Source organism: Brachyhypopomus gauderio, chromosome 9 (assembly GCF_052324685.1).
Source record: "Brachyhypopomus gauderio isolate BG-103 chromosome 9, BGAUD_0.2, whole genome shotgun sequence".
In the NCBI taxonomy this organism is placed as follows: domain Eukaryota; kingdom Metazoa; phylum Chordata; class Actinopteri; order Gymnotiformes; family Hypopomidae; genus Brachyhypopomus; species Brachyhypopomus gauderio.
Genome location: NC_135219.1, coordinates 14,744,768 through 14,764,785, shown reverse-complemented (window position 1 = coordinate 14,764,785; position 20,018 = coordinate 14,744,768). Strand labels below are relative to the sequence as shown.

Here is a 20,018-nt window from a genome sequence, read left to right as displayed (position 1 = left end):
TTGGCTCCAGCCCAAGTTACTTTCAGGCAGCTCACAGGTTTTCCTGGAACCTTTTTTTAACTTGCTGGACCAGTTTGTTTTTCTGTGCTGTTTCCTCATTGGAATTTGTTAGCATGCCCACAGTCTTTGACACTCCTGGCACTACAACAGTCTCTACACATAACTGCACCAGCCATTGGCTTTCAAATACACAAATATTCACACTTTCATGGTATCACCTTTTTATGTTGTAGAGAATACTGAATGCACAGCCAGCAACTAGGAGTACCCATGGCTACAGTGCCTTGAGCAAGGCACCTAACTCCCCACTGCTCCAGGTATGTGTGTACTCTGCCTGAAGTTGGCTGTGCTTAAATGGTGTGTGTGTGTGTGTGTGTGTGTGTGTGTGTGTGTGTGTGTGTCTTTAAAGGGTTTAAGGAGACTGATGAGAGGTTTGATATCGAGAGCTGACTTTTGTGATCTGATCTGAAAATCATGTCTGAGCAAGGTGGCTTACCCTCTGATACAGTTACACCAGTTCTGCTAGGAGTTCTAAGTATTATAAGCTTGTGAAAAGCCACTTCAAGGGTGTAATTCAAATGACCTTTGGCCTCAACTACACAGTTTGGTTTCATGCTGCAGTATTACTGTACAGTTGAAAGGGGAGTTCATCCTTTGATTCCTTCTACTGCAGTTGGAAAACTATTACTTGAGTTACACTGAGAATTAATACAATATATCCTTGTCAGTAATAGTAGCATTACAATACATTTTATTTGTAATGGCTAGGCCTGTGGCTTCGTCACCTGCTACACCACCCTTGACCACCAGAGAGAAGCACAGAGCGGTTCCTCTGTGACTAATGGTAGTTAGCAGCTTGTCTCTAAAGACAAGCTCTGCTGCAGGCTGATTCTTGGTCTTTCCCTCTTCATAATGTGATTTCCTAGATGGATTATAATGTTTCAACTTATTCACACTTGAGTGTCCCTGTCTGAACTTTATTGATCTTGAAGGAAATTGCTGTTTTACAGTCACATGACATATGGTTGCACATAGACTTATATTTGGCAGAACAAAACAACAATCATAATTTAGGTGGAAGAGAAAAGCTAGTCTTGTTAAATGTTGCACATTTTAAGCAGCATATACATAGATATTGCTATGTGATAAGTGATATGAGGTAGTTTAAACTTTGCTGGCTGGTATTCCTGACAGGAGCATTGATGATGGGCTTGTTGATGGGCTACAGATGGTCTGTAGCTGCATGCTGCTTGACCTGTTTTTGGCTCCTTCAAATGTGCTATATTTGATAATGATTGAGCTCTGGGAGCCTAGCAGGTTGCCCATGACTACAGATCACCATAGACCTTCTCATCATAGCCCCCTCATGTGCTTCAGGGTGCCTCTTTCACTGGGCTTGCTGTTGTAGTAGCATTCTACTAGCACCACCTGACCACATCAACTTCTCAGATTTTAGAGGTAAATAAACAGTAGCATTAAGAGCACAAAGAACTCTTGTGTTTGGGGATTACCTGATTATCTACATGAGGGTTGGTGGTTATCAAATTAAATATAACAATAGAAACAAACAGAAACAGTGTGGTGATAGCATTTTTATTTAAAAAGGCTATTTTAATGACTGATATTTTAATGCAAATCTCAAAATTGGTCTTTGAAGCACCACCCTAACGGCCACAACAGCAACAACAGTAAAACAAGCTGGTGATGTGATGTCCATCATGTGTGTAGTGCAGTTCAGTTCTTTTACACTTGATCTGGCCATAAATGTAAATGTGCCATATTTTGTCAATTGTGATTTTTCACCGCATTCGAAATTTGTCCTCCGCTTTTAACCCAACTGTGCAGTTAGAACACACACACACACACACACACACACACACACACACACACTAGTGATTACTAGGGGGCTGTGGATCACACGTGCCCAGAGCGGTGGGCAGCCCTAGCTCGGCACCCAGGGAGCAGTTGGGGTTAGGTGCCTTGCTCAAGGGCACCTCAGTCATGGCCTTAGGTCTGGGAATCGAACCCATGACCCTCCGGTCACAAGACCAGTTCCCTACCACCAGGCCATGACTGCTTGTCAAACTGGGTTACACCTGAGATGGCTGCATGTACATAACAAAGGATGGCCTAATGGGATGCAAAGGTGCCCAGCACTGGTTTTTTGACAGGCTCTTGGAAGAAGGAGTGGTATAAAAATGCTGGTAGTCCTAGTGTTAAATATTCAGAGAAACTGCCATCTGCAAAATATCAGCATGTAAGTAACATGCTATTTAAGTATTTAAAAAGCTTACATATTTGGTGTAGTTTGGTAAAGTAACAGCAATAAAATAACTAATACCACACATACATTTGGGCAACAGAACAATGTAGCTAAATATGGTTTTATAATAACCAAGAAGTTTGTATACTGTACACTGTAATTACATTCTGAATAACAAAGTAGAAACATTAACTAGATATGCTACAAACATACAGAGGGTTTATGACATCAGCTGGCATTGCCACCATGACATTAATCTATTTTAACCTACTTTTGTTAAAATGGTAAAAATGTAACCATCTTAACTAGTGATGTTGAACACTGCAGTCCTCGTTAGATTCAGTTTAGAACCCTGATCTACAGTTTAAGGTGTGACGGTACATGATACTTAAAACATGACATCAAACCACATTTGTCCTCTGCCGCATCCTGCGAATGATAGGGGGTCCACTAGAGGATGATGGTCCTGCACTAGTGCTCTGAAATTCAGACAGGACAGCATCAACATTTAGGTACTGTTGAAGTGTGGATGAATAAATCCCAAATATCTAGCACATTCATTCCTATTTACCCTATTTATAAAACTATTTACCCTTGTGCGGTTGGAAGTAATGTTTGCCAGTGATAACCTTCCTGCCAGCGCCTCTCGGATCTGCAAGCACAAAACACTTATAATCTCAAAGCACTGCCTTATGTATTGAAAAGGGATGTATGTTGAATTTCAGTAATACAACCAACAGAGATGCTTGAATGTAAAACGATGGATTTTGTTTCTCTATAGAGAAGGGTTTTGTCAAGACTGACAGTACCTACCTTACTGTCCAGCAATGTTCCAAACACCAAAATAAAGAAGCCCTTTCAAAAGATAAATGACAGTTTTTCTGTATTAAGCACACAATGCATAACTTCGAACACATTTTATAATCAATAAAATGAAAATTAAATAAATAAATGAATAATAATTTCTTAAAATATGTGAAATAAAATTAGTACCTGCAATGAATTAAGAACTGTAAAGACCACGTGGATTCCCAAAGCGGTGGACACCATGGTCCCGATGCCGAATCCCCAGGTCAGTCCAAAGAGAGGGGTTAAAATCCCCACACATCTGGCAATGACCACTAACGCATGTTTCTCATCTGGCTGACTGGAGGAACCAACTCCTCTCCTCAACATCTTGTATATAACCACAATAAGCACCAAGAGATTGATAACTACAATTGTCAGAGCTGGAATCACAAATGCCAAGAGGGCCTTCGTTTGATCCCAGTTCAGCCAACATGCGTTCATTTGTGCAACATATCCTCTGTTTCCAGCTGTTGATGCCACAGTGATGACAGCTATGAGTAACGGGGCCCCGTAGCCCACAGTGAACGCTATGGCCATCATCTTGACCCTGGACAATCCAGAAAACACCATGACGGTACGGTAGAGGAGCAAGAGTGCTGACAGCAACATCCAGAAGAAAAGCGCAAGGTAAAAGAAGTGGATGAAGAATGTTGCTGCACTGCAGGGACCCACTGGTGTCTCCCGTTCTGGATACCCAATTGATGCTCCAATGAAGAAGCATATGTCCGCAATCAGGAGGGACAGAGCGATGTTGACTATGGAGACATGCCGCATATAGGATGTGTCGTTCCTTGTCATGGCTTTCCAAATAATGGCTTCAATAATGAGGCATAAAACCAAGCTGACCATTGAAATCCCAACACCAATGTAAGTTATGTAGGCCAAGGCAACATTATCCACAAAATATGATGACATCAGGATTGAAAAAGAGGTTGTGTGATTGCATTCACATGTAACTCTTTCACTTTGATTCTTTACAAACTTTAGTTCACATCCAGTTGAGTCCCATGCTCCAGTGCCATCCAAGAGATCAAAGTTCCAAAACACACACTGAGGGTTTCCCAGTAAGTTGTTTATAAGTGAAAATGAAAAGGATATGTTGTTAACTGTTGTTTCAGTCTTGACCACAACCACATCTCCATTAATACTGGTCCCAGTTTGACTGTCATTGCTGGTTGCAATTCGAGCAGGCATAACAGTGTTAAGAGTTGAGAAATCTATAAAGGTGAAGAATGCTGGTACATTAATCTCAGGGATATGTATTAATAGAGTTGAATTTATACCAAGTGGTCCAGAATATGGTGCAGATATTTGAGTTCTGTTGAGCTGAGTAGTGTTGGTTATTATTCCAAAGGTCACATTTGAGAGTTTTTGTCCCATATCCTCAATGGACTTCAGCAGTACAGAGCTGGTATTCTTGGTTGTATTGCCGTTGTTCAAAGTTGTCCATGTTTTCCCTGCATCTTTTGATGCAATGACATCCAGGATTTGCAGGAAACTCTTTAAATTTAAATATTAATGTAATATACATGAGTCATGTAATTTAACAAAATAACACAATGGTTCTATTTCTTCATTACCTAACAAAAGGAACTTGCATTTTTAACTTTAGATACTGGTAATTAACTTTAGTAATAAAGTATTATTAGTTATTTATTAATAGTGCTTGGTGTGTTTATTACATGAGCTTCCCTAAAACAGTAAATATAGATAATAACACAGGTCAACAGCATTTTTGGGGCCAAACATATTTCAACGAATTTAGGGTAACTTTGGGGTGCTGATTCTGAATATGTCATCAGTTTTTCCAGATTGGCTCAAGTTTTTGAGATTTTTCGTGAAATGTGTAAAAAAAACACACTATGTGTGGTGCCCAAGACTTGTCTTGGTCCCCAAGCATAACCCCAAAATAGGCCAAATACACTTTTTTAATGAAGTCTGTTATGTTTCGTCTATGTTTTTGCAGTGTATATTCACCACAAATGTAACAGAATGTGTCTGGATCGTTATTACAACTTCTTCTTGTGCTATAAATGCTATATGCTAATGCTATATAAGTGCTATAAATAAGATACCAAAAATCTCAAAAACTTGAGCCAATCTGGCAAAACTGAAAACATATTCAGAATCAGCACCCCAAAAATACCCCAAATTCATTAAAATATTTTGGGCACCAGTAAATTTTTTTATTTTTGTTGACCTGTGTAATAGATAAAAACCATACAAAAATTAATATATGTACCGTCATTGTGGGTTGATTGATTTCTGCTGCTTGTGACACAGAAGCAATTTCTTTCAGTATACCAACAATTCCAAGTACATTTCCTGGAGACTCTATTATGGTAGCACCGTTTGCTATAGTAACATTGCTGAGTTGTGCTGTGATTTGTGGGATGTCTGCTACCACTAAATTCTACAGACACAGAAAAAGTCATTATGGACTCTAAAATCATATGCAAATTCTCTATATTAGAAATAAGCAGCACAAATTAAATAATCTCACCTGAGCCCTGTTTATCAGATCTTGAATAACTATCAGGATACAGTTTGTCTGGTCCAGAATCACCCATCCTGATGATGTACACAGACCTGTTTGATTTCCAACCATGTTTTGAGGACAGTCACCAACTTTTGTGTCATTTAAATCTCCTCCTCCAAAGGATTCATTAAAGCAGATGAATTCTAAAGGGGAAAAATCACACTTCAGTGAACCTGCACAACATTTGGCTTTTCAAGAGGATTTTTTTGTACACATTTGAATAACATGACTATGACAACTAAGCATGCATAAGATAAACTTGCTTCACTTTAGGCCTGCATGGTTTTGTCTCATAATGTTACTCACCCTTTTTAGTTGCTTTTATCGAGAATGGTTTTGTCGCATAAACATGTGAATCATATCCAGTGGCTTCACATGTGACCCATATTACTTTATCACTGGTCTGACAGTCCTGTTTCCTGATAGTATATTTGCAGGTGCTGCATCCCGACCCTGTAGTAGTGCAGGCGAAACCACTGGGCTCATTAAACAGAGTTTAAAACACACTGGGAAATCAAGGCTTCACACTTTATTTTGTCTGCAATACTGCCCCTGTCCCACATTCACACGTTCTCATCAAAGCATTCTGCTTATGTGAATTATGACTGCTTGAAAACATAAAGGGGATCAGTGAATACACTAAGATCTACTGACATCAACTTTTTAATTAAAGAATTGGACAGGCACTGCTTTTATCTCTGTCCTTCTCCAGAATGTCCTGTCATAGAGACTTCTGGGATTTCTGCATTCAAAAAAAAAAAAAAGTTATATTATTTTAATTATATTGTACTTTTATCAGTTTACTGGAGTCATGCCATCTTTCACATCACATTACTGCTGTGATGGTAGAAAGAAGGGCGTAGAACAAGTGTTCTGTTAGATTCAATTTTAAACTTGCATTTCATGCAAATTTTTACAGTTACCTTGAACATAATCATATCTGTCTGAGATCTTCAGAAAACATTAACCCTTCACTAAATCTTTCCCTCCTCTATTGAACAACCAACATTTGATGTTACAGTACAGTCCATCATAACAAATATATTACACTTCTTCTTCTTCTTCTTTTGGCAATTCCCGTTTAGGGGTCGCCACCGCGGATCAAACTCCTCCATCTGGCCCTGTCCTGAGTGTCCTCCACTGACACACCAGCCACTCTCATATGCTCTACCACTGCATCCATAAACCTCCTCTTAGGTCTACATCTCCTCCTCTTGCCTGGAAGTTCCATCCTCAAGATCCTCCTACCAATAAACCTCTCCTCCCTCCTCTGTCCATGTCCAAACCATCTCAATCTCGCTTCTCTAACTTTATCTCCAAAACATGCTACATGTGCTGATCCTCTAATAAACTAATTTCTGATCTTATCCTTCCTCGTCACTCCAAATGAGAATCTCAACATCATCATCTCAGACACCTCCATCTCCCTCACCTGTCTCTTTGTCAGTGCCACTGTCTCCAGTCCATACAACATAGCAGGTCTCACTACTGTCCTATAGATCTTTCCTTTCATTCTGGCCGACACCCTTCTATTACAGATCACCCCAGACACTTTATGCCATCCACCCCACCCTGCCTGCACTCTCTTTTCCTTACCTCTCTTTCACTTCCTCCATTACTCTGTACCCTGGACCCTAAGTAGGTAAACTCGTCAACCTTCACCAAATCAACTCCTTGTAGCTGGACCTGTACACCGTCTGCCCTCTCATACACACACATGTACTCTGTTTTACTCCTGCTCACTTTCATTCCCCTGCTCTCCAAAGCATATCTCCATCTTTCCAAGTTCACCTCCACCTGCTCCCTACTCTCACTATAGATCACAATGTCATCAGCAAACATCATAGTCCAAGGGGACTCCTGCCTAACCTCATCCGTCAGTCTGTCCATGACAATTGTGAACAGGAAGGGACTCAGTGCTGATCCCTGATGTAGTCCTACCCCCACTTTAAACCTGTCTGTCATTCCTACCGCACATCTCATTGCTGTCACACAGTTCGCATACATATCCTGCACTACCCTCACATACTTTTCTGCTACTCCTGACTTCCTCATACAATACCACAGCTCCTGACTCGGTACTCTAAGATATGCTTTCTCTAAGTCAACAAACACAATATAACTCCTTCTGCCCTTCCCTATACTTCTCCATTAACACTCTCAAAGCAAACATAGCATCTGTGGTGCACTTAGCTGGCATGAATCCATACTGCTGCTCACAGATCTCTACCTCTCCTCTAAGCCTAGCTTCCACTACTCTTTCCCAGATTTTCGGGGTGTGACTGATCAACTTTATTCCCCTGTACAACTCTGAACGTCGCCCTTATTCTTGAAAATCGGCACCATTATGCTTCATCTCCACTCCTCAGGCATCTTCTGACCTTCCAAGATTCTGTTAAATAACCCAATCAAAAACTCCACTGCTGTCCCTCCCAAACATTTCCATGCCTCCACTGGAATATCATCCGGTCCAACTGCCTTACCACACATTCTCCGAATTGCAGCCCTAACTTCCTCCTTGCTCACCTGGGGCACTTCCTGATTCACAACCTCTACCTCTTCTAACCTTCTTTCCCTTTCATTCTCTTGATTCATCAGTTCCTCAAAATACTCCTTCCACCTTCCCAAGACACTCTCCTCACCAGACAACACATTTCCATCTTTATCCTTTATCATCCTAACCTGCTGCACATCCTGCCCATCACGATTTCTCTGTCTGGCCATTCTGTACAGATCATTTTCCCCTTCCTTAGTGTCCAACTTCTCATACAGCTTGCTAAATGCCTTCTCTTTAGCTTCTGCCACTGCTCTCTTTACCTTACGACACATCTCCTTGTACCTCTGTCTACTTTCTTCATCTCGCTGAAAATCCCAATTCTTTTTAGCCAACCGCTTTCCTCTCAAACTTTCCTGAACTTCCTCATTCCACCACCACGACTCCTTGTCTATCTTCCTCTGTCCTGAGGTCACACCAAGTACCTTCCTTGCCACATCCCTCACTGCATTTGAAGTCTCATCCCAGGTATCCAGAACACCACCACCATTACCCAGTACCTGCCTCACCTCATCCCTGAATTTTACACCATCCTTTAACTTCCACCACCTGATCTTAGGTTCCGTTTCACTCTCTTCCTCTTCTTCACCTCCAAAACCATCCTACATATCACTATCCTATGCTGTTTAGCTACACTCTCCTCTGGTAACACCTTACAATCACTAACCTCTTTTAGTCATGAATTAAGTTTTTTGGATTGAGTCAATGAAAAAAAATGTGATTGATTAATTCAATTTTATTACATTGAGCCAATGCTTTATTTTTTTCAGTGTAGTTTTGTTTGCTTATCGCCTGGTTGTTCCTGTTTTCTGTGATTCCCTGTCTGGTTAGTGTCTCCTGTGTTATCATGCCTGTCTATGACTGCACTCCCGTGATGAACCCGGACTGGTTTTCTGATGACGATGATGGTATGCCCTTTAATAAATCTCGCTCTTCTCAGCATTTGTGTCCGTCCCCTCGCTCCGCAGCGCGAGCTGCGTTACACCTGTAAACTCAAGTCAAATATAAAATGGTGTGTGTGTATTACCTGTTGTTAACTGGGCACAGACAATGCTGTCCACCTTCAGATTCACTGTGTAGCTCGTATCGGCACAGCATGACAGCGTGACTGTGGTATCATTGCATTCCACAGATTTGCTAGTACTTGTTTGGAGATTGGGGTTTGGCAGAACGGTAATTGCCATCAAAGCTTCATAGGTAATTGAGTTAATTGTCATCTTGCATGAATATTGACCTGTGATAGTATAATAAATAAAAAATGCAAAATTCATTCCACTGTACACTACAAATCAACCACAAAACTGCCTGGCAGAATGTTGTTGGGATCCGCTGGAATAATCTATAATGACACTCCTAAAGTGTAGTAAGAGTTGAAATGGAGTAAATTAAGTATGATTTTACTTCACTGTCATTACTGGATTTGCGTTTCTGAATTTGCAGCACGTTTCCGAAATGTAGTGCACCCGTTGTTATTTTGTATTTGCAGCGTGTTTTCCGCTTGCAGAGCAATGACCTTTCAGGGACACCGTACATTACAGATTTAATATTCAGGCATTTACATGTTACATATATTTTAATACATAAAATATCTGGAAACATTGTTTTCCCCACTGTGTATTCTGGGATATGCAGCCCCCCATCCTGTTTCACACACACACTTGTGGGAATAAAAATCTTTCCTTCATTTTGGGCTGTTTAAAGTAGAATCAATAGTTACATTTCATTCTGTTATAATAAAGGTGTTTCATCTTAGTTCAATCCATAATTTGCGTATTGCATAAGTATGATAAATGCACTGATGTAACTGATTTTGGGTCTGTGACTTACCACTATTGGCAGAATTCACATTTGTGACAGTAAGTTTGCGTCTAGTGGCATCAATTATATTGTTAGTTGTGTTTTGAAGAACATTGCCGTTCATGGCCCAGTCAATCTTCCCAGGATCATTTGGCTGAATTGTACAGTTTAATGATACAGTTGATCCTGGATATACTTTGTTGCTGCTAACAGATATACCACCTGGAACTAAGAATAAGAAACATACTTTTTAACACTTTTAACTTTGTAGTTTACAATTTCTGATTAATCTGTAATGTTTGAAATGCCTAAACCAAGTCAATGAAAGTTCTTATGTTTGTGAAAAAAGACCTAAAATGTCAAACAGCCCCCTTTCTAAAAATATTTCCAGTCACTGGTTGTAGCTTTGTCTGCAGTATTACCAGAGGGCACACTAGGATTACCCTTGGTAAAGATGAGCAGAAAAGAGTGAGTTTATCAGCTTGATGTTTACATGCATCAATAAGGTGATCATATGAAAACATAAACAAAAATAAAGAGAATGTTTATAATTAATAAATTTAAGTATATATTTTAAATTAATGTTTCCCTTAAAGTTTCACTATAAAATAATGAGTTAATAAACAACTTTTAACATATCCCAAGAGTATGACATAACTGTCACATTTTTTATTGGTAATGATATTGCAATAATAATGACAATGATAACAACAATAATAATAAAAACAGAAAATATTTAAAAATACCTAAATATAAAATTGAAATATGCCCCTACCTATTTGAGTGAGTGCATTTGTTATTATTGGAAATCTTTGTTTAATAAGACTGTCAACAAGTTGGTTGTTTGCCGATGCCAAATCAGGGTTAGCGCTTGTTACTGTAATAGTGTAGTGCACAATCACACTGCCAGGTCTGTTGAAAACACAAAATACCATTTAAAATGTGTCACCATAAAGAAAAGGTTTTATCAAGAATGTTCTGAATCCTCAAGTCTTTGATAAACAATAATAAAGCTAGCAGTAATATTTGAATCTCTGAAATGCCGAAGGTGTAGAGGGAAGATGGGGCAGACACAAACGCTGAGAAGAGCGAGATTTATTGTATGCAAATCCAAACTCAGAGTCATATAAATAGTCCATGGTCATATCCTAAGAGCAGTCCGACAAAGAAAAAAAAAAACTAACACACAACAAACTAGAAGACATGATACAAAAATACACTGCAATTTACCGCAACAATGAACACTGACGCCAGGAGCAGGGCTTGAATAAACAAAAAAACACTGACACAAAAAAACAAATACAGGGCACATATACTCAAACTAAACAAGAATCACATGAATTCACTAATGAGGGGCGGGGTTAGAAAACACAAGGAGGGACTAAGACAGATCACACATGGAAATACAAATATTTTCAGAAGCACGCATAAAACTTTATCTCCATACATTAAAAAAAAAATTCTTCCTTTACTCTTTTTTTCAATGTATTTTCCTATTAATATGTAATTACATTTACCTGAAATCAGTCACCCTTGCAGAATTAGGCTGGTAAGAAGGTACAGATCTGTAAGAAGCATCAATCTGGAGAAATAGATTAGATAAAAATAGCTGTTAATATTAATCCTCAGTGACAACATATGTACAAGACAATACCTATTGCTATTCCTATAGTTTCATAGTTTCAGTGACAAAATCATCAAACATATTAATATTAATAAGGAGCTGAAAGGTTTCAGCATAAAAAAAAATGCCCCTGACATGTCCCTCTGGTTCATCTATGTCTGTGTGCCTATGTGTTTGTGTAATTTATCTCACCTCTTTCTTGTCTTGTCTGCATTGTTGCACTTGTGTCTTGTTAATGTAAGTAAAACTATTATGAGTCTATGTTGTGCTTGTTGCTCATCTTTGTTGAGTCTAAACATCTACATTTGCTTGCTCTAAACGCACTATTATCAATTAAATAAACCTTTGTTGTTTGAAGTGTTCTCTCACCCTGGCATCCTGCATTACCCTCGCACGTTACAGAGATTAATGCATACAACACTTACTGTTGTTTGAAAGGTTGTTTCATACAGAATGTACTTTGCACTATTTGGACTGTCGAGGTCGAGGTTAAATGGTTGGTTTATTGTGAAAGACAATGGTATGTTATAGCTGCCTATTAAAAAAGAAAAATAGAAATATATAAATATTCATTAATATACAATACAGTGTATGGTCAAATTATGGTCAAATTAATTTGGACACCCCTCCTAATTTTTATGTTTTGGTGTTTCAACCACACACACTTTGGTTGGTTGCTGATGCAGCAGCCACTCTGGGATTGTGGCGCTACACCGAGCTATTATAGGATGGTATTTTGCCACAAGTCAGTTTGTGAACGAGCTACTTATTCCCAGACTCGTCACTTTCCTCCTGAATAAAACTCGGGTATTTCCATAGTTTAGTGCCAAATGTAAAGTTTTGATGTAAAGCCCGACACTATCTTATGCAAAGCCTTCCCAGAAGAGGGTGGGCTGTTGTATCTGCAAAGGTGGAATTCTATATTAATGCAGATTTTCCAACAAGCTCTGTACAGGTGCGATGGCCAGGTGTCCACATCTTCATATAAAGGTTCAAGATTTATAAAATGTGTAAAAACAAAGAAAGTAGAAAATGACTTGATTTATTTAGTTTACATGTAACCATACTTGTAGAAGTTGCAGTTGTTGTTGTGGTGGGTACAGTTGTGGTGGTGGTACTTGTGGTCATGGTGGTTGTACTTGTGGTCATGGTGCTTGTGGTTGTAGTTGGTGCAGTAGTTGTGGCCATTCCTGTGATGAAACCCATGAGACAAAATTCTGCATAATATATCTTACATTTAAACAGCTTACAATGTTGTGCACAACAAAGAGCTCAGAATCCGCTGGAAAGCATCCATACTTTTAAAGAAAATTATGCACACAATTCAAAGGTAATAAAAGAAATACAGAATTGCAAGCGACATCAGGAATGATGTGTTTTTATTTATTTTGACAGAAGAAAGGTTTTGTAACCATGCGTGTGTTCATCTGTGTGGATGGTTTTTGGGTTGCGGCGGTTGTCTCAGTACTAAAATGCGTTATCCCTGTCTCGTTCTCTCCTCTCTCCCTGTAGTCCCCTGCCCCAGACGACGCCTGCCCGGCGTCCCCTGCCCCAGACAGCGACGACGCTTGCCCGGCGTCCCCTGCCCCAGACGGCGACGACGCCTGCCCGGCGTCCCTGGTCCCTGATGGCGACGACGCCTGCCTCTGCGACACGGGTGGGGTCGCTCATGGCTCCTGCTTTTCCCGCTACATGTCGGGTGACTCCTTCGGCCCCCACGGCCTGTCCGTCTTGGTCTTCCCTTGCGCTCCCGGTCCTGTCCTGCTGTCCCTGTTGCTGATGTTGTGTCCTCCCCTGCCTCCATAGCCACCTGTGTCTCCTCCCCTTGTTACGCCTTCGTGTCTTGTTCTCCTCGCTCTGCTGTTGTTTTCCCTGTCCGGACTCCCCCTTGTGTTGGCTGTTGCGTGCCCCAGAGTGGCACGCGTAGAGGAGGGGTTATGTCACGTCCAGCCTCACCCTCCTTCCCAACCTCATGTCGTCTACCCTAGCCCCGCCCCGTTTTCTCATTTTCCTCCTGTCCGTCACGCCTAGTTCTCAGCGGTTGCACCTGTGTCTTGTTTCTCCTTCCTGGTCCTGTGTATTTAGTTGCCCCTGCCCGGTCTATCATTGTCAGTCATTGGCCGTAAGTCATGCGTTATCCCTGTCTCGTTCTCTCCTCTCTCCCTGTATTCCCCTTTGCTATTTTGCGTGTTCCCCTCGAGTTCGTTTCATTCCCCTTTTTACCTTGCCCTCGAGTTTGCCCCTGGTTTCAGTAAAGCTTCGTCTTTAGTTTTGTCTATATGTTCCCATTAGCCTGGTTTCTTTTGTTGTTGTGTTCCCTGCTGTTTCTCCATGTGCCAGAGTATCGTGACTTGTTTAACGTCTTTGGTTGCTCGTTCGTCTCACCCGTTTGTTCCCTGTTTTCGTTAAAGTTTCGCTGGGTTGTCCATTGTATTGAGTATCTGTTTATTGTATTCTCCCTGCTGTCTATTGTTCAGTTGTAGCCTGTAATGTGGGTGAGCCTGCACTCATGGTATTGAGTATCTGTTTATTGCATTCTCCCTGCTGTCTATTGTTTAGTTGTAGTCTGCAATGTCAGTGAGTCTGCGCCCGTTGTAATTTTCCCTGCTGTTTATTGGTTAGTGATCATTACGGTGTTTCCTTATGTATAGTGTTCCCTGTGTTTAGTTCCTCTCCGTGTTTGTATTCTATGAGTGGTTCTGTTAATAAATCTATGTTATCCTGCATTTGCGTCATGCCTGCCCATAGACAACGTAACACTCAGTTTCATTAAGAGCTTGTTTAATTAGCCATGTCAGCCTTTCTGCAAAAACAGTGGTACATGTCTAAAGACATTAAATGTATTCAAATAAGTCAATAAGCCCACATGCCATGTGAATTAATTACAAAAAGGTTTTGTAAGCTTACTTTTTGTGGTTGTCTGTAGTGGTGATTGTCCTGTAATAAAGAAATAATTTCAGTCACTGTACAAAACTTCACAACCACATATAGCATTCAAACCTGAATTAGATTTGACAAAGAAGGAATGTTACAGCGTTGTGTAATTATTCTTAGAGTTCTGTGATCATACTTATTGTGGTTGTAGTTGACTGTGTAGATGTTGTCATGGTATGTGTGGTTGGAGCTGTAATAGTGATAGAATAGATAGAATTTCAATGGTTAAATCATTGAACAAAAAACTAATTTAAGATTCTGAAACAATATACAGTAGAACCCTGGAACTCGACCGCCTCAATACTCGACATATTCAGAATTCGACATACATTTGCTTATTGTATGTGGCTGTGGTTCTCCTACATACATTTTGGTAATCAGGTCCACTCAATGACGGTAATGGTTACATAGAGAAGTATGAAAAAACTGGAATTCATTGGATATTTTTGTTAAAACATTAGCTTTATACAGTACTACTTAACTAAGACTGTGATTGTTGATCATTTTTATAGGGAAATAGAGAAATGTATGTGTTTTCAGAATTTTCAGTTATTTCTTATGGGGAAATTAGAATTGGAACTCGAGTGCATCAGTGACGCGAATTCCAGAACGGATTACCGTCGACTTCCGGGATTCTATTGTATTGTTTCCCAAGGATCCCACAAAACTGACAGTATTCAAAATTTCTAATTGTAAGACTGTCATGCATTGTAAGACAAGTGCACCCAATAATTTATTTTGTCAAAAGGTGGAAAGTTTTGTAACCATAGTTATTGTGGTTCATCAATTGTGGATACTATTTTAATTTTAGTACTATTTTAAGAATGATGCCGGGCTGCCAGCCAGAACATCACCACAGCCCCCACTGTACAGCCAGGGCTGTAGTAAAGTAATTCCAATGTCAAGTGGACCACATGTGGCAATTTGTTTTTCCAAAAAAATATATTCATGTTACCATATTTTCTTAGTGTGGACCTTTGTGTAAAGTTTTTTTTTCCCAAACGTTCTGCAGAAGCAGTAGCACATTTAGTATTTACCCAAAAACACCCAAACTTTCAATGTAGCAAGTTGTAGTAACTTATACCCACCAAGGGGCAAATTGGCAAGGACAGCCTAATTTAGTGCAGTTTAATATAATTGAGTTATACAGATATGATTCATTAGTGAGACTTTGACTAGAGTAAGTAATCTGTAAATGCATAATATTGACTGAAAAGAGAAATTAACAAAAAAAAAAAGAAAAAAAAAGTTAATCAAGAAGTGTTTAATTACTTCCTTGTGCAGTTACTGTAAAGTGTTTACCTGAAGGTGGTGATGGACATGTTGAGATATCTGTAAAGGGCATAAAACCATTGAAATGATTAAAGATTACTGTAAAATTAATGTTTTTTTCATGATCTTACACATAAGGAACTCTGAGGACATACAGAAGTTTGATTCCAAAAATCCAAGACAACTAAATTTTAATACTGGAGTAATAGGCTTAGGCAAAATGTGAGTTAATGTATACTTAAGTGTTCTCAAATGGAATAACTGAAAATTATTTTATTTATAATTATTTATTATTATTTTGGTTTTACTATGAAATTAACAAATAGCACAATCACATTACGTTATTGTTATATTTGTTCTCCAGAAGCATTAATGCTAACAATATAATAAAAAACCTTCACATGTGCCAGTTTTCTTATTACAACATACATACTGTCATTGGTTGGCAGAACCAATTAGCAGAACTTTCCATCACACATTTACTCTGATTTGAGAACTGCTGGACATGAAAATCCATTAGCACTAATGCAACTCAATATATAAAACCATTGCCATGTCAAATAAAAACTATTGTCATGGTTAAGCTTGTACGTACTAGTTAGGTCTGTCATTGGTTGGCAGAACTGTCCATCATTTGGAATAGCACTAAGGCAACCACATGTGCCATTGATGAGGTCATCACAGTGCTGATACATTAAGCACTTGTCACATGGCCAGAAATACTGATCCTCACACCTGCACTGGTATATAGTATTATTCAGAAGGCACACTGAGAAATGACAAAAACACATTACAGTTAGCAGATTTGAAAAAAATAAAAACATTTATTTTTGCTAGGGCAATGTTTAATACTAAAAATTATATAATAAAACCTCTTTAGTACTTTGTAATTATATCTGAAATACTTGACTACATTGATCTCAGATTTCCTCAGCCAGTAATCATGTGCCTAGATTAAAATGGAATTTACCTGTAGTAATGTCAATTTGACTGATCATGATGTTACTAATGGTATAGGGTAAAATCTTCAGTAGGTTCGTTCGGCTATTAATGAGTGAAGTGTCCATCATGTCGATCTCAACATCAACTATGTATTCCATCACGAGAGAAGCAACTGTAGGAAAAAGGGAAAAGTCACTGAGTAGCATTTCACTAGCAGGAATATACATTGTGATGGCACCATATTAAAATCTATACTTATTCATGAATTACACGTTAACTTTCCAATTAGTACAAACTAATAGGTTATTAATTGTAATAGTATTGTGTCATTATTAACATGGTAAAAACAATTATATAAAACCTGACATTTCACATATACAGTGTGTATGTGTGTGTATGTGTGTGTGTGTGTGTGTGTGTGTGTACAGTAGAACCCCGGAACTTGATCACCTCAGTACTCCACATATTTGAAGTTCGACGCAAAATAAATTAAAAAAATTGTGTTGTTGTTCAATGGGTTTTAAACCAGTTTGAGGCTGTGCTCCAAGCTTTTGCTGTATTTTTATTGCTTGTTGTGTTTTTTGCACTATTTTAGACAAAAAACATGGGTCCCAAGAAGAGTTGAAAAAGGGGATCATAGAGAAGTATGAAAAAGGCATTCGTGTGACAGACTTAGCATTGGAATTCAACTTGATGGTTGAGAATGGATTAATCCGTTTTCAGTTATTTGTTATGGGGAAAATAAATTCGGAACTTGACTGCATCGTTTCTCGAATTAGCGTCAGGTTCCGGGGTTCTACTGTGTGTATGCATATATATACACACACACACACACACATACATATATACATTTTTTATTTTATTTTATTATTTTTTTTATTTTTATTTATTTAGCTGACGCTTTTATCCAAAGCGACTTACAATACTATAAAAGAGTAGATACAATAAAATTCAGACTTGGCAAAAAATGGATGGTGGTGCAGTGGAGTGTTTAAAGTCACTAGAGCAGGTGCTCACTGAAGAGCTCAGTTTTTAAGAGTTTCTTAAAACTAGTGAGAGACTGCTCTGCTCTGATGGTCGAGGGCAGCTTATTCCACCATCCAGGAACTACAGAGGAGAACAGTCTGGATTGCTTCCCACAGATGTTAGGTAAAGCAAGGCGACGTTCAGTGGAGGAGCGCAACGGTCGGGCCGGAACGTAAGGCCTTAAAAGCGAGTGAAGATAGGAGGGAGCCTGCTCTGTTATCACCTTAAAGGCGATCGTGCAGGCTTTGTGTTTAATACGAGCAATAACATACATCATCTTTGTCAGTGAAATGAACAGAATTTTGAAGGGGTAGAAAGGAGTAGAAAGGTTTTGTAACCATACTTCTGGTTGTGGTGATAGGTATGGTTGATGTTGACATGTTGAAAGTGCTGGTTGTGGCCGTCTGTTTTGATGATGTTGGCATGGTGATGGTTGTGGGTGTGGTCATCCGTGTGGATGATGTTGGTGGGGTGATGGTTGTGGTTGTGGTCATCCATGTGGATGATGTTGGTGTGTTGATGGTTGAGGCTGTGGTCATCTGTGTGGCTATTGTTGGAGTGATGGTTGAGGCTGTGGTCATCTGTGTGGTTGTTGATGGTGTGGGGATGGTTGAGGCTGTGGTAATCTGTGTGGATTTTGCTGTGTTGATGCTTGAGGCAGTGGTAATCTCTGTGGATGTTGTTGGTGTGGGGATGGTTGAGGCTGTGGTTATCTGTGTGGTTGTTGTTGGTGTGGGCATGGTTGAGGCTGTGGTCATCTGTGTGGATGTTGTTGATGTGGGGATGGTTGAGGCTGTGGTCATCTGTGTGGATGTTGTTGGTGTGGGGATGGTTGAGGATGTGTTCATCTGTGTGGTTGTTGGTGTGGGGATGGTTGAGGTTGTGGTCATCTGTGTGGCTGTTGTTGGTGTGGGGATGGTTGAGGTTGTGTTCATCTGTGTGGTTGTTGTTGGTGTGGGGATGGTTGAGGATGTGTTCATCTGTGTGGATGTTGTTGGTGTGGGAATGGTTGAGGATGTGTTCATATGTGTGGCTGTTGTTGGTGTGGGGATGGTTGAGGTTGTGGTCATCTGTGTGGTTGTTGTTGGTGTGGGGATGGTTGAGGATGTGTTCATCTGTGTGGATGTTGTTGGTGTGGGAATGGTTGAGGATGTGTTCATATGTGTGGCTGTTGTTGGTGTGGGGATGGTTGAGGTTGTGGTCATCTGTGTGGTTGTTGTTGGTGTGGGGATGGTTGAGGTTGTGGTCATCTGTGTGGATTTTGTTGGTGTTGTGATGTTTTTTGGTGTGGTCAACTGTGTAGATGATGTCATGGTGATGGTTGATGTTGGGGCTGCAATAGACGTAGATTTCACTGGTTAAACCAAACAAAAACTTTGAAACAGGACCAGCATATAAAATCCAGGAGGTTAGAATTCTTAGGAAGTTGCACAGAAAAATTAAGTACATACTGACAGTCAATATGGTCAGTTTATAACACTTAATTTAGAGTGAACCTCACTGTTTATATTTTGTCATATGTAAGTTTTACATATGTTGTAAAATCCCTGCAACACTGTATCGCTCGAGCAGAGTAGTGGGCGGCATCAAATGCAGAGAGGATGGGGTTTTATTTGACAGGTGAGAGGGTATTTCCTCAGGAGAGGAGGACAGAGACAGACAACCAATCCTTAAGCTCAAGCCATGTTTGTGTGAGCGACAGGACAGGACAGGACAGGCGATATATACACACAATACACTCTAACACAAAAATGTAGGGAGACCCCTCAGGGAAAGCCACAAGGAAAATGTGAAACTCTAAGATAAAAATGCATGAAATACAGAATAAGGAACAAACTAACAAAGGGGGAGGAAAACACCAGAGTAACAGAACAAAGGCTAACAAAACATGAATGAAATGAGGGGTCGAAAATTTGAAAAAGACACAGGTGAATATATGACTAGAGAGGAGGGGCTTAACAGGGTTGTGGGAACTGAAAATAACACTCATAGACAGGAACAAAGAAGAAAATGTGAACACAAACTTGATTGACAGGGGAGGGCAGACTCATACATCACAAACACTCCATTTGTACCATCCAAAGATGTCAAATGCTAGCAAACCTAAATTCAGAATAAGTCACTCAACCACTAAATTCTCAATATACCGATTTACCAAATGAAATACTGTAATTTTTTGTATATTGTGAATACATTATTGACTGAAAAGAGAAATTAT

General features: G+C 39.6%; 1 protein-coding gene across 2 annotated transcripts in view; it reads right to left on the bottom strand.

Annotated features, from left to right (window-relative positions):
• Window positions 1-1,593: 1,593 nt before the first annotated feature.
• The window catches only part of LOC143523179 (adhesion G protein-coupled receptor F5-like), a 40,890-nt gene continuing 22,465 nt past the window's right edge, over window positions 1,594-20,018 (bottom strand). For both annotated transcript variants that reach the window (XM_077017455.1, XM_077017454.1), the window contains exons 17-35: window positions 18,144-19,133; window positions 16,803-16,946; window positions 16,428-16,601; window positions 15,863-15,892; window positions 14,697-14,750; window positions 14,534-14,563; window positions 12,694-12,816; window positions 12,052-12,161; window positions 11,520-11,584; window positions 10,778-10,914; window positions 10,033-10,230; window positions 9,233-9,439; window positions 5,958-6,104; window positions 5,616-5,794; window positions 5,355-5,525; window positions 3,257-4,612; window positions 3,077-3,118; window positions 2,856-2,915; window positions 1,594-2,742 (exon numbers count right to left, since the gene is read on the bottom strand). In XM_077017455.1, coding sequence (XP_076873570.1) covers window positions 2,665-2,742; window positions 2,856-2,915; window positions 3,077-3,118; window positions 3,257-4,612; window positions 5,355-5,525; window positions 5,616-5,794; window positions 5,958-6,104; window positions 9,233-9,439; window positions 10,033-10,230; window positions 10,778-10,914; window positions 11,520-11,584; window positions 12,052-12,161; window positions 12,694-12,816; window positions 14,534-14,563; window positions 14,697-14,750; window positions 15,863-15,892; window positions 16,428-16,601; window positions 16,803-16,946; window positions 18,144-19,133 — 4,295 coding nt within the window. In that variant the 3' untranslated portion in view covers window positions 1,594-2,664. The remainder of the gene's footprint in view (window positions 2,743-2,855; window positions 2,916-3,076; window positions 3,119-3,256; window positions 4,613-5,354; window positions 5,526-5,615; window positions 5,795-5,957; window positions 6,105-9,232; window positions 9,440-10,032; window positions 10,231-10,777; window positions 10,915-11,519; window positions 11,585-12,051; window positions 12,162-12,693; window positions 12,817-14,533; window positions 14,564-14,696; window positions 14,751-15,862; window positions 15,893-16,427; window positions 16,602-16,802; window positions 16,947-18,143; window positions 19,134-20,018) is intronic.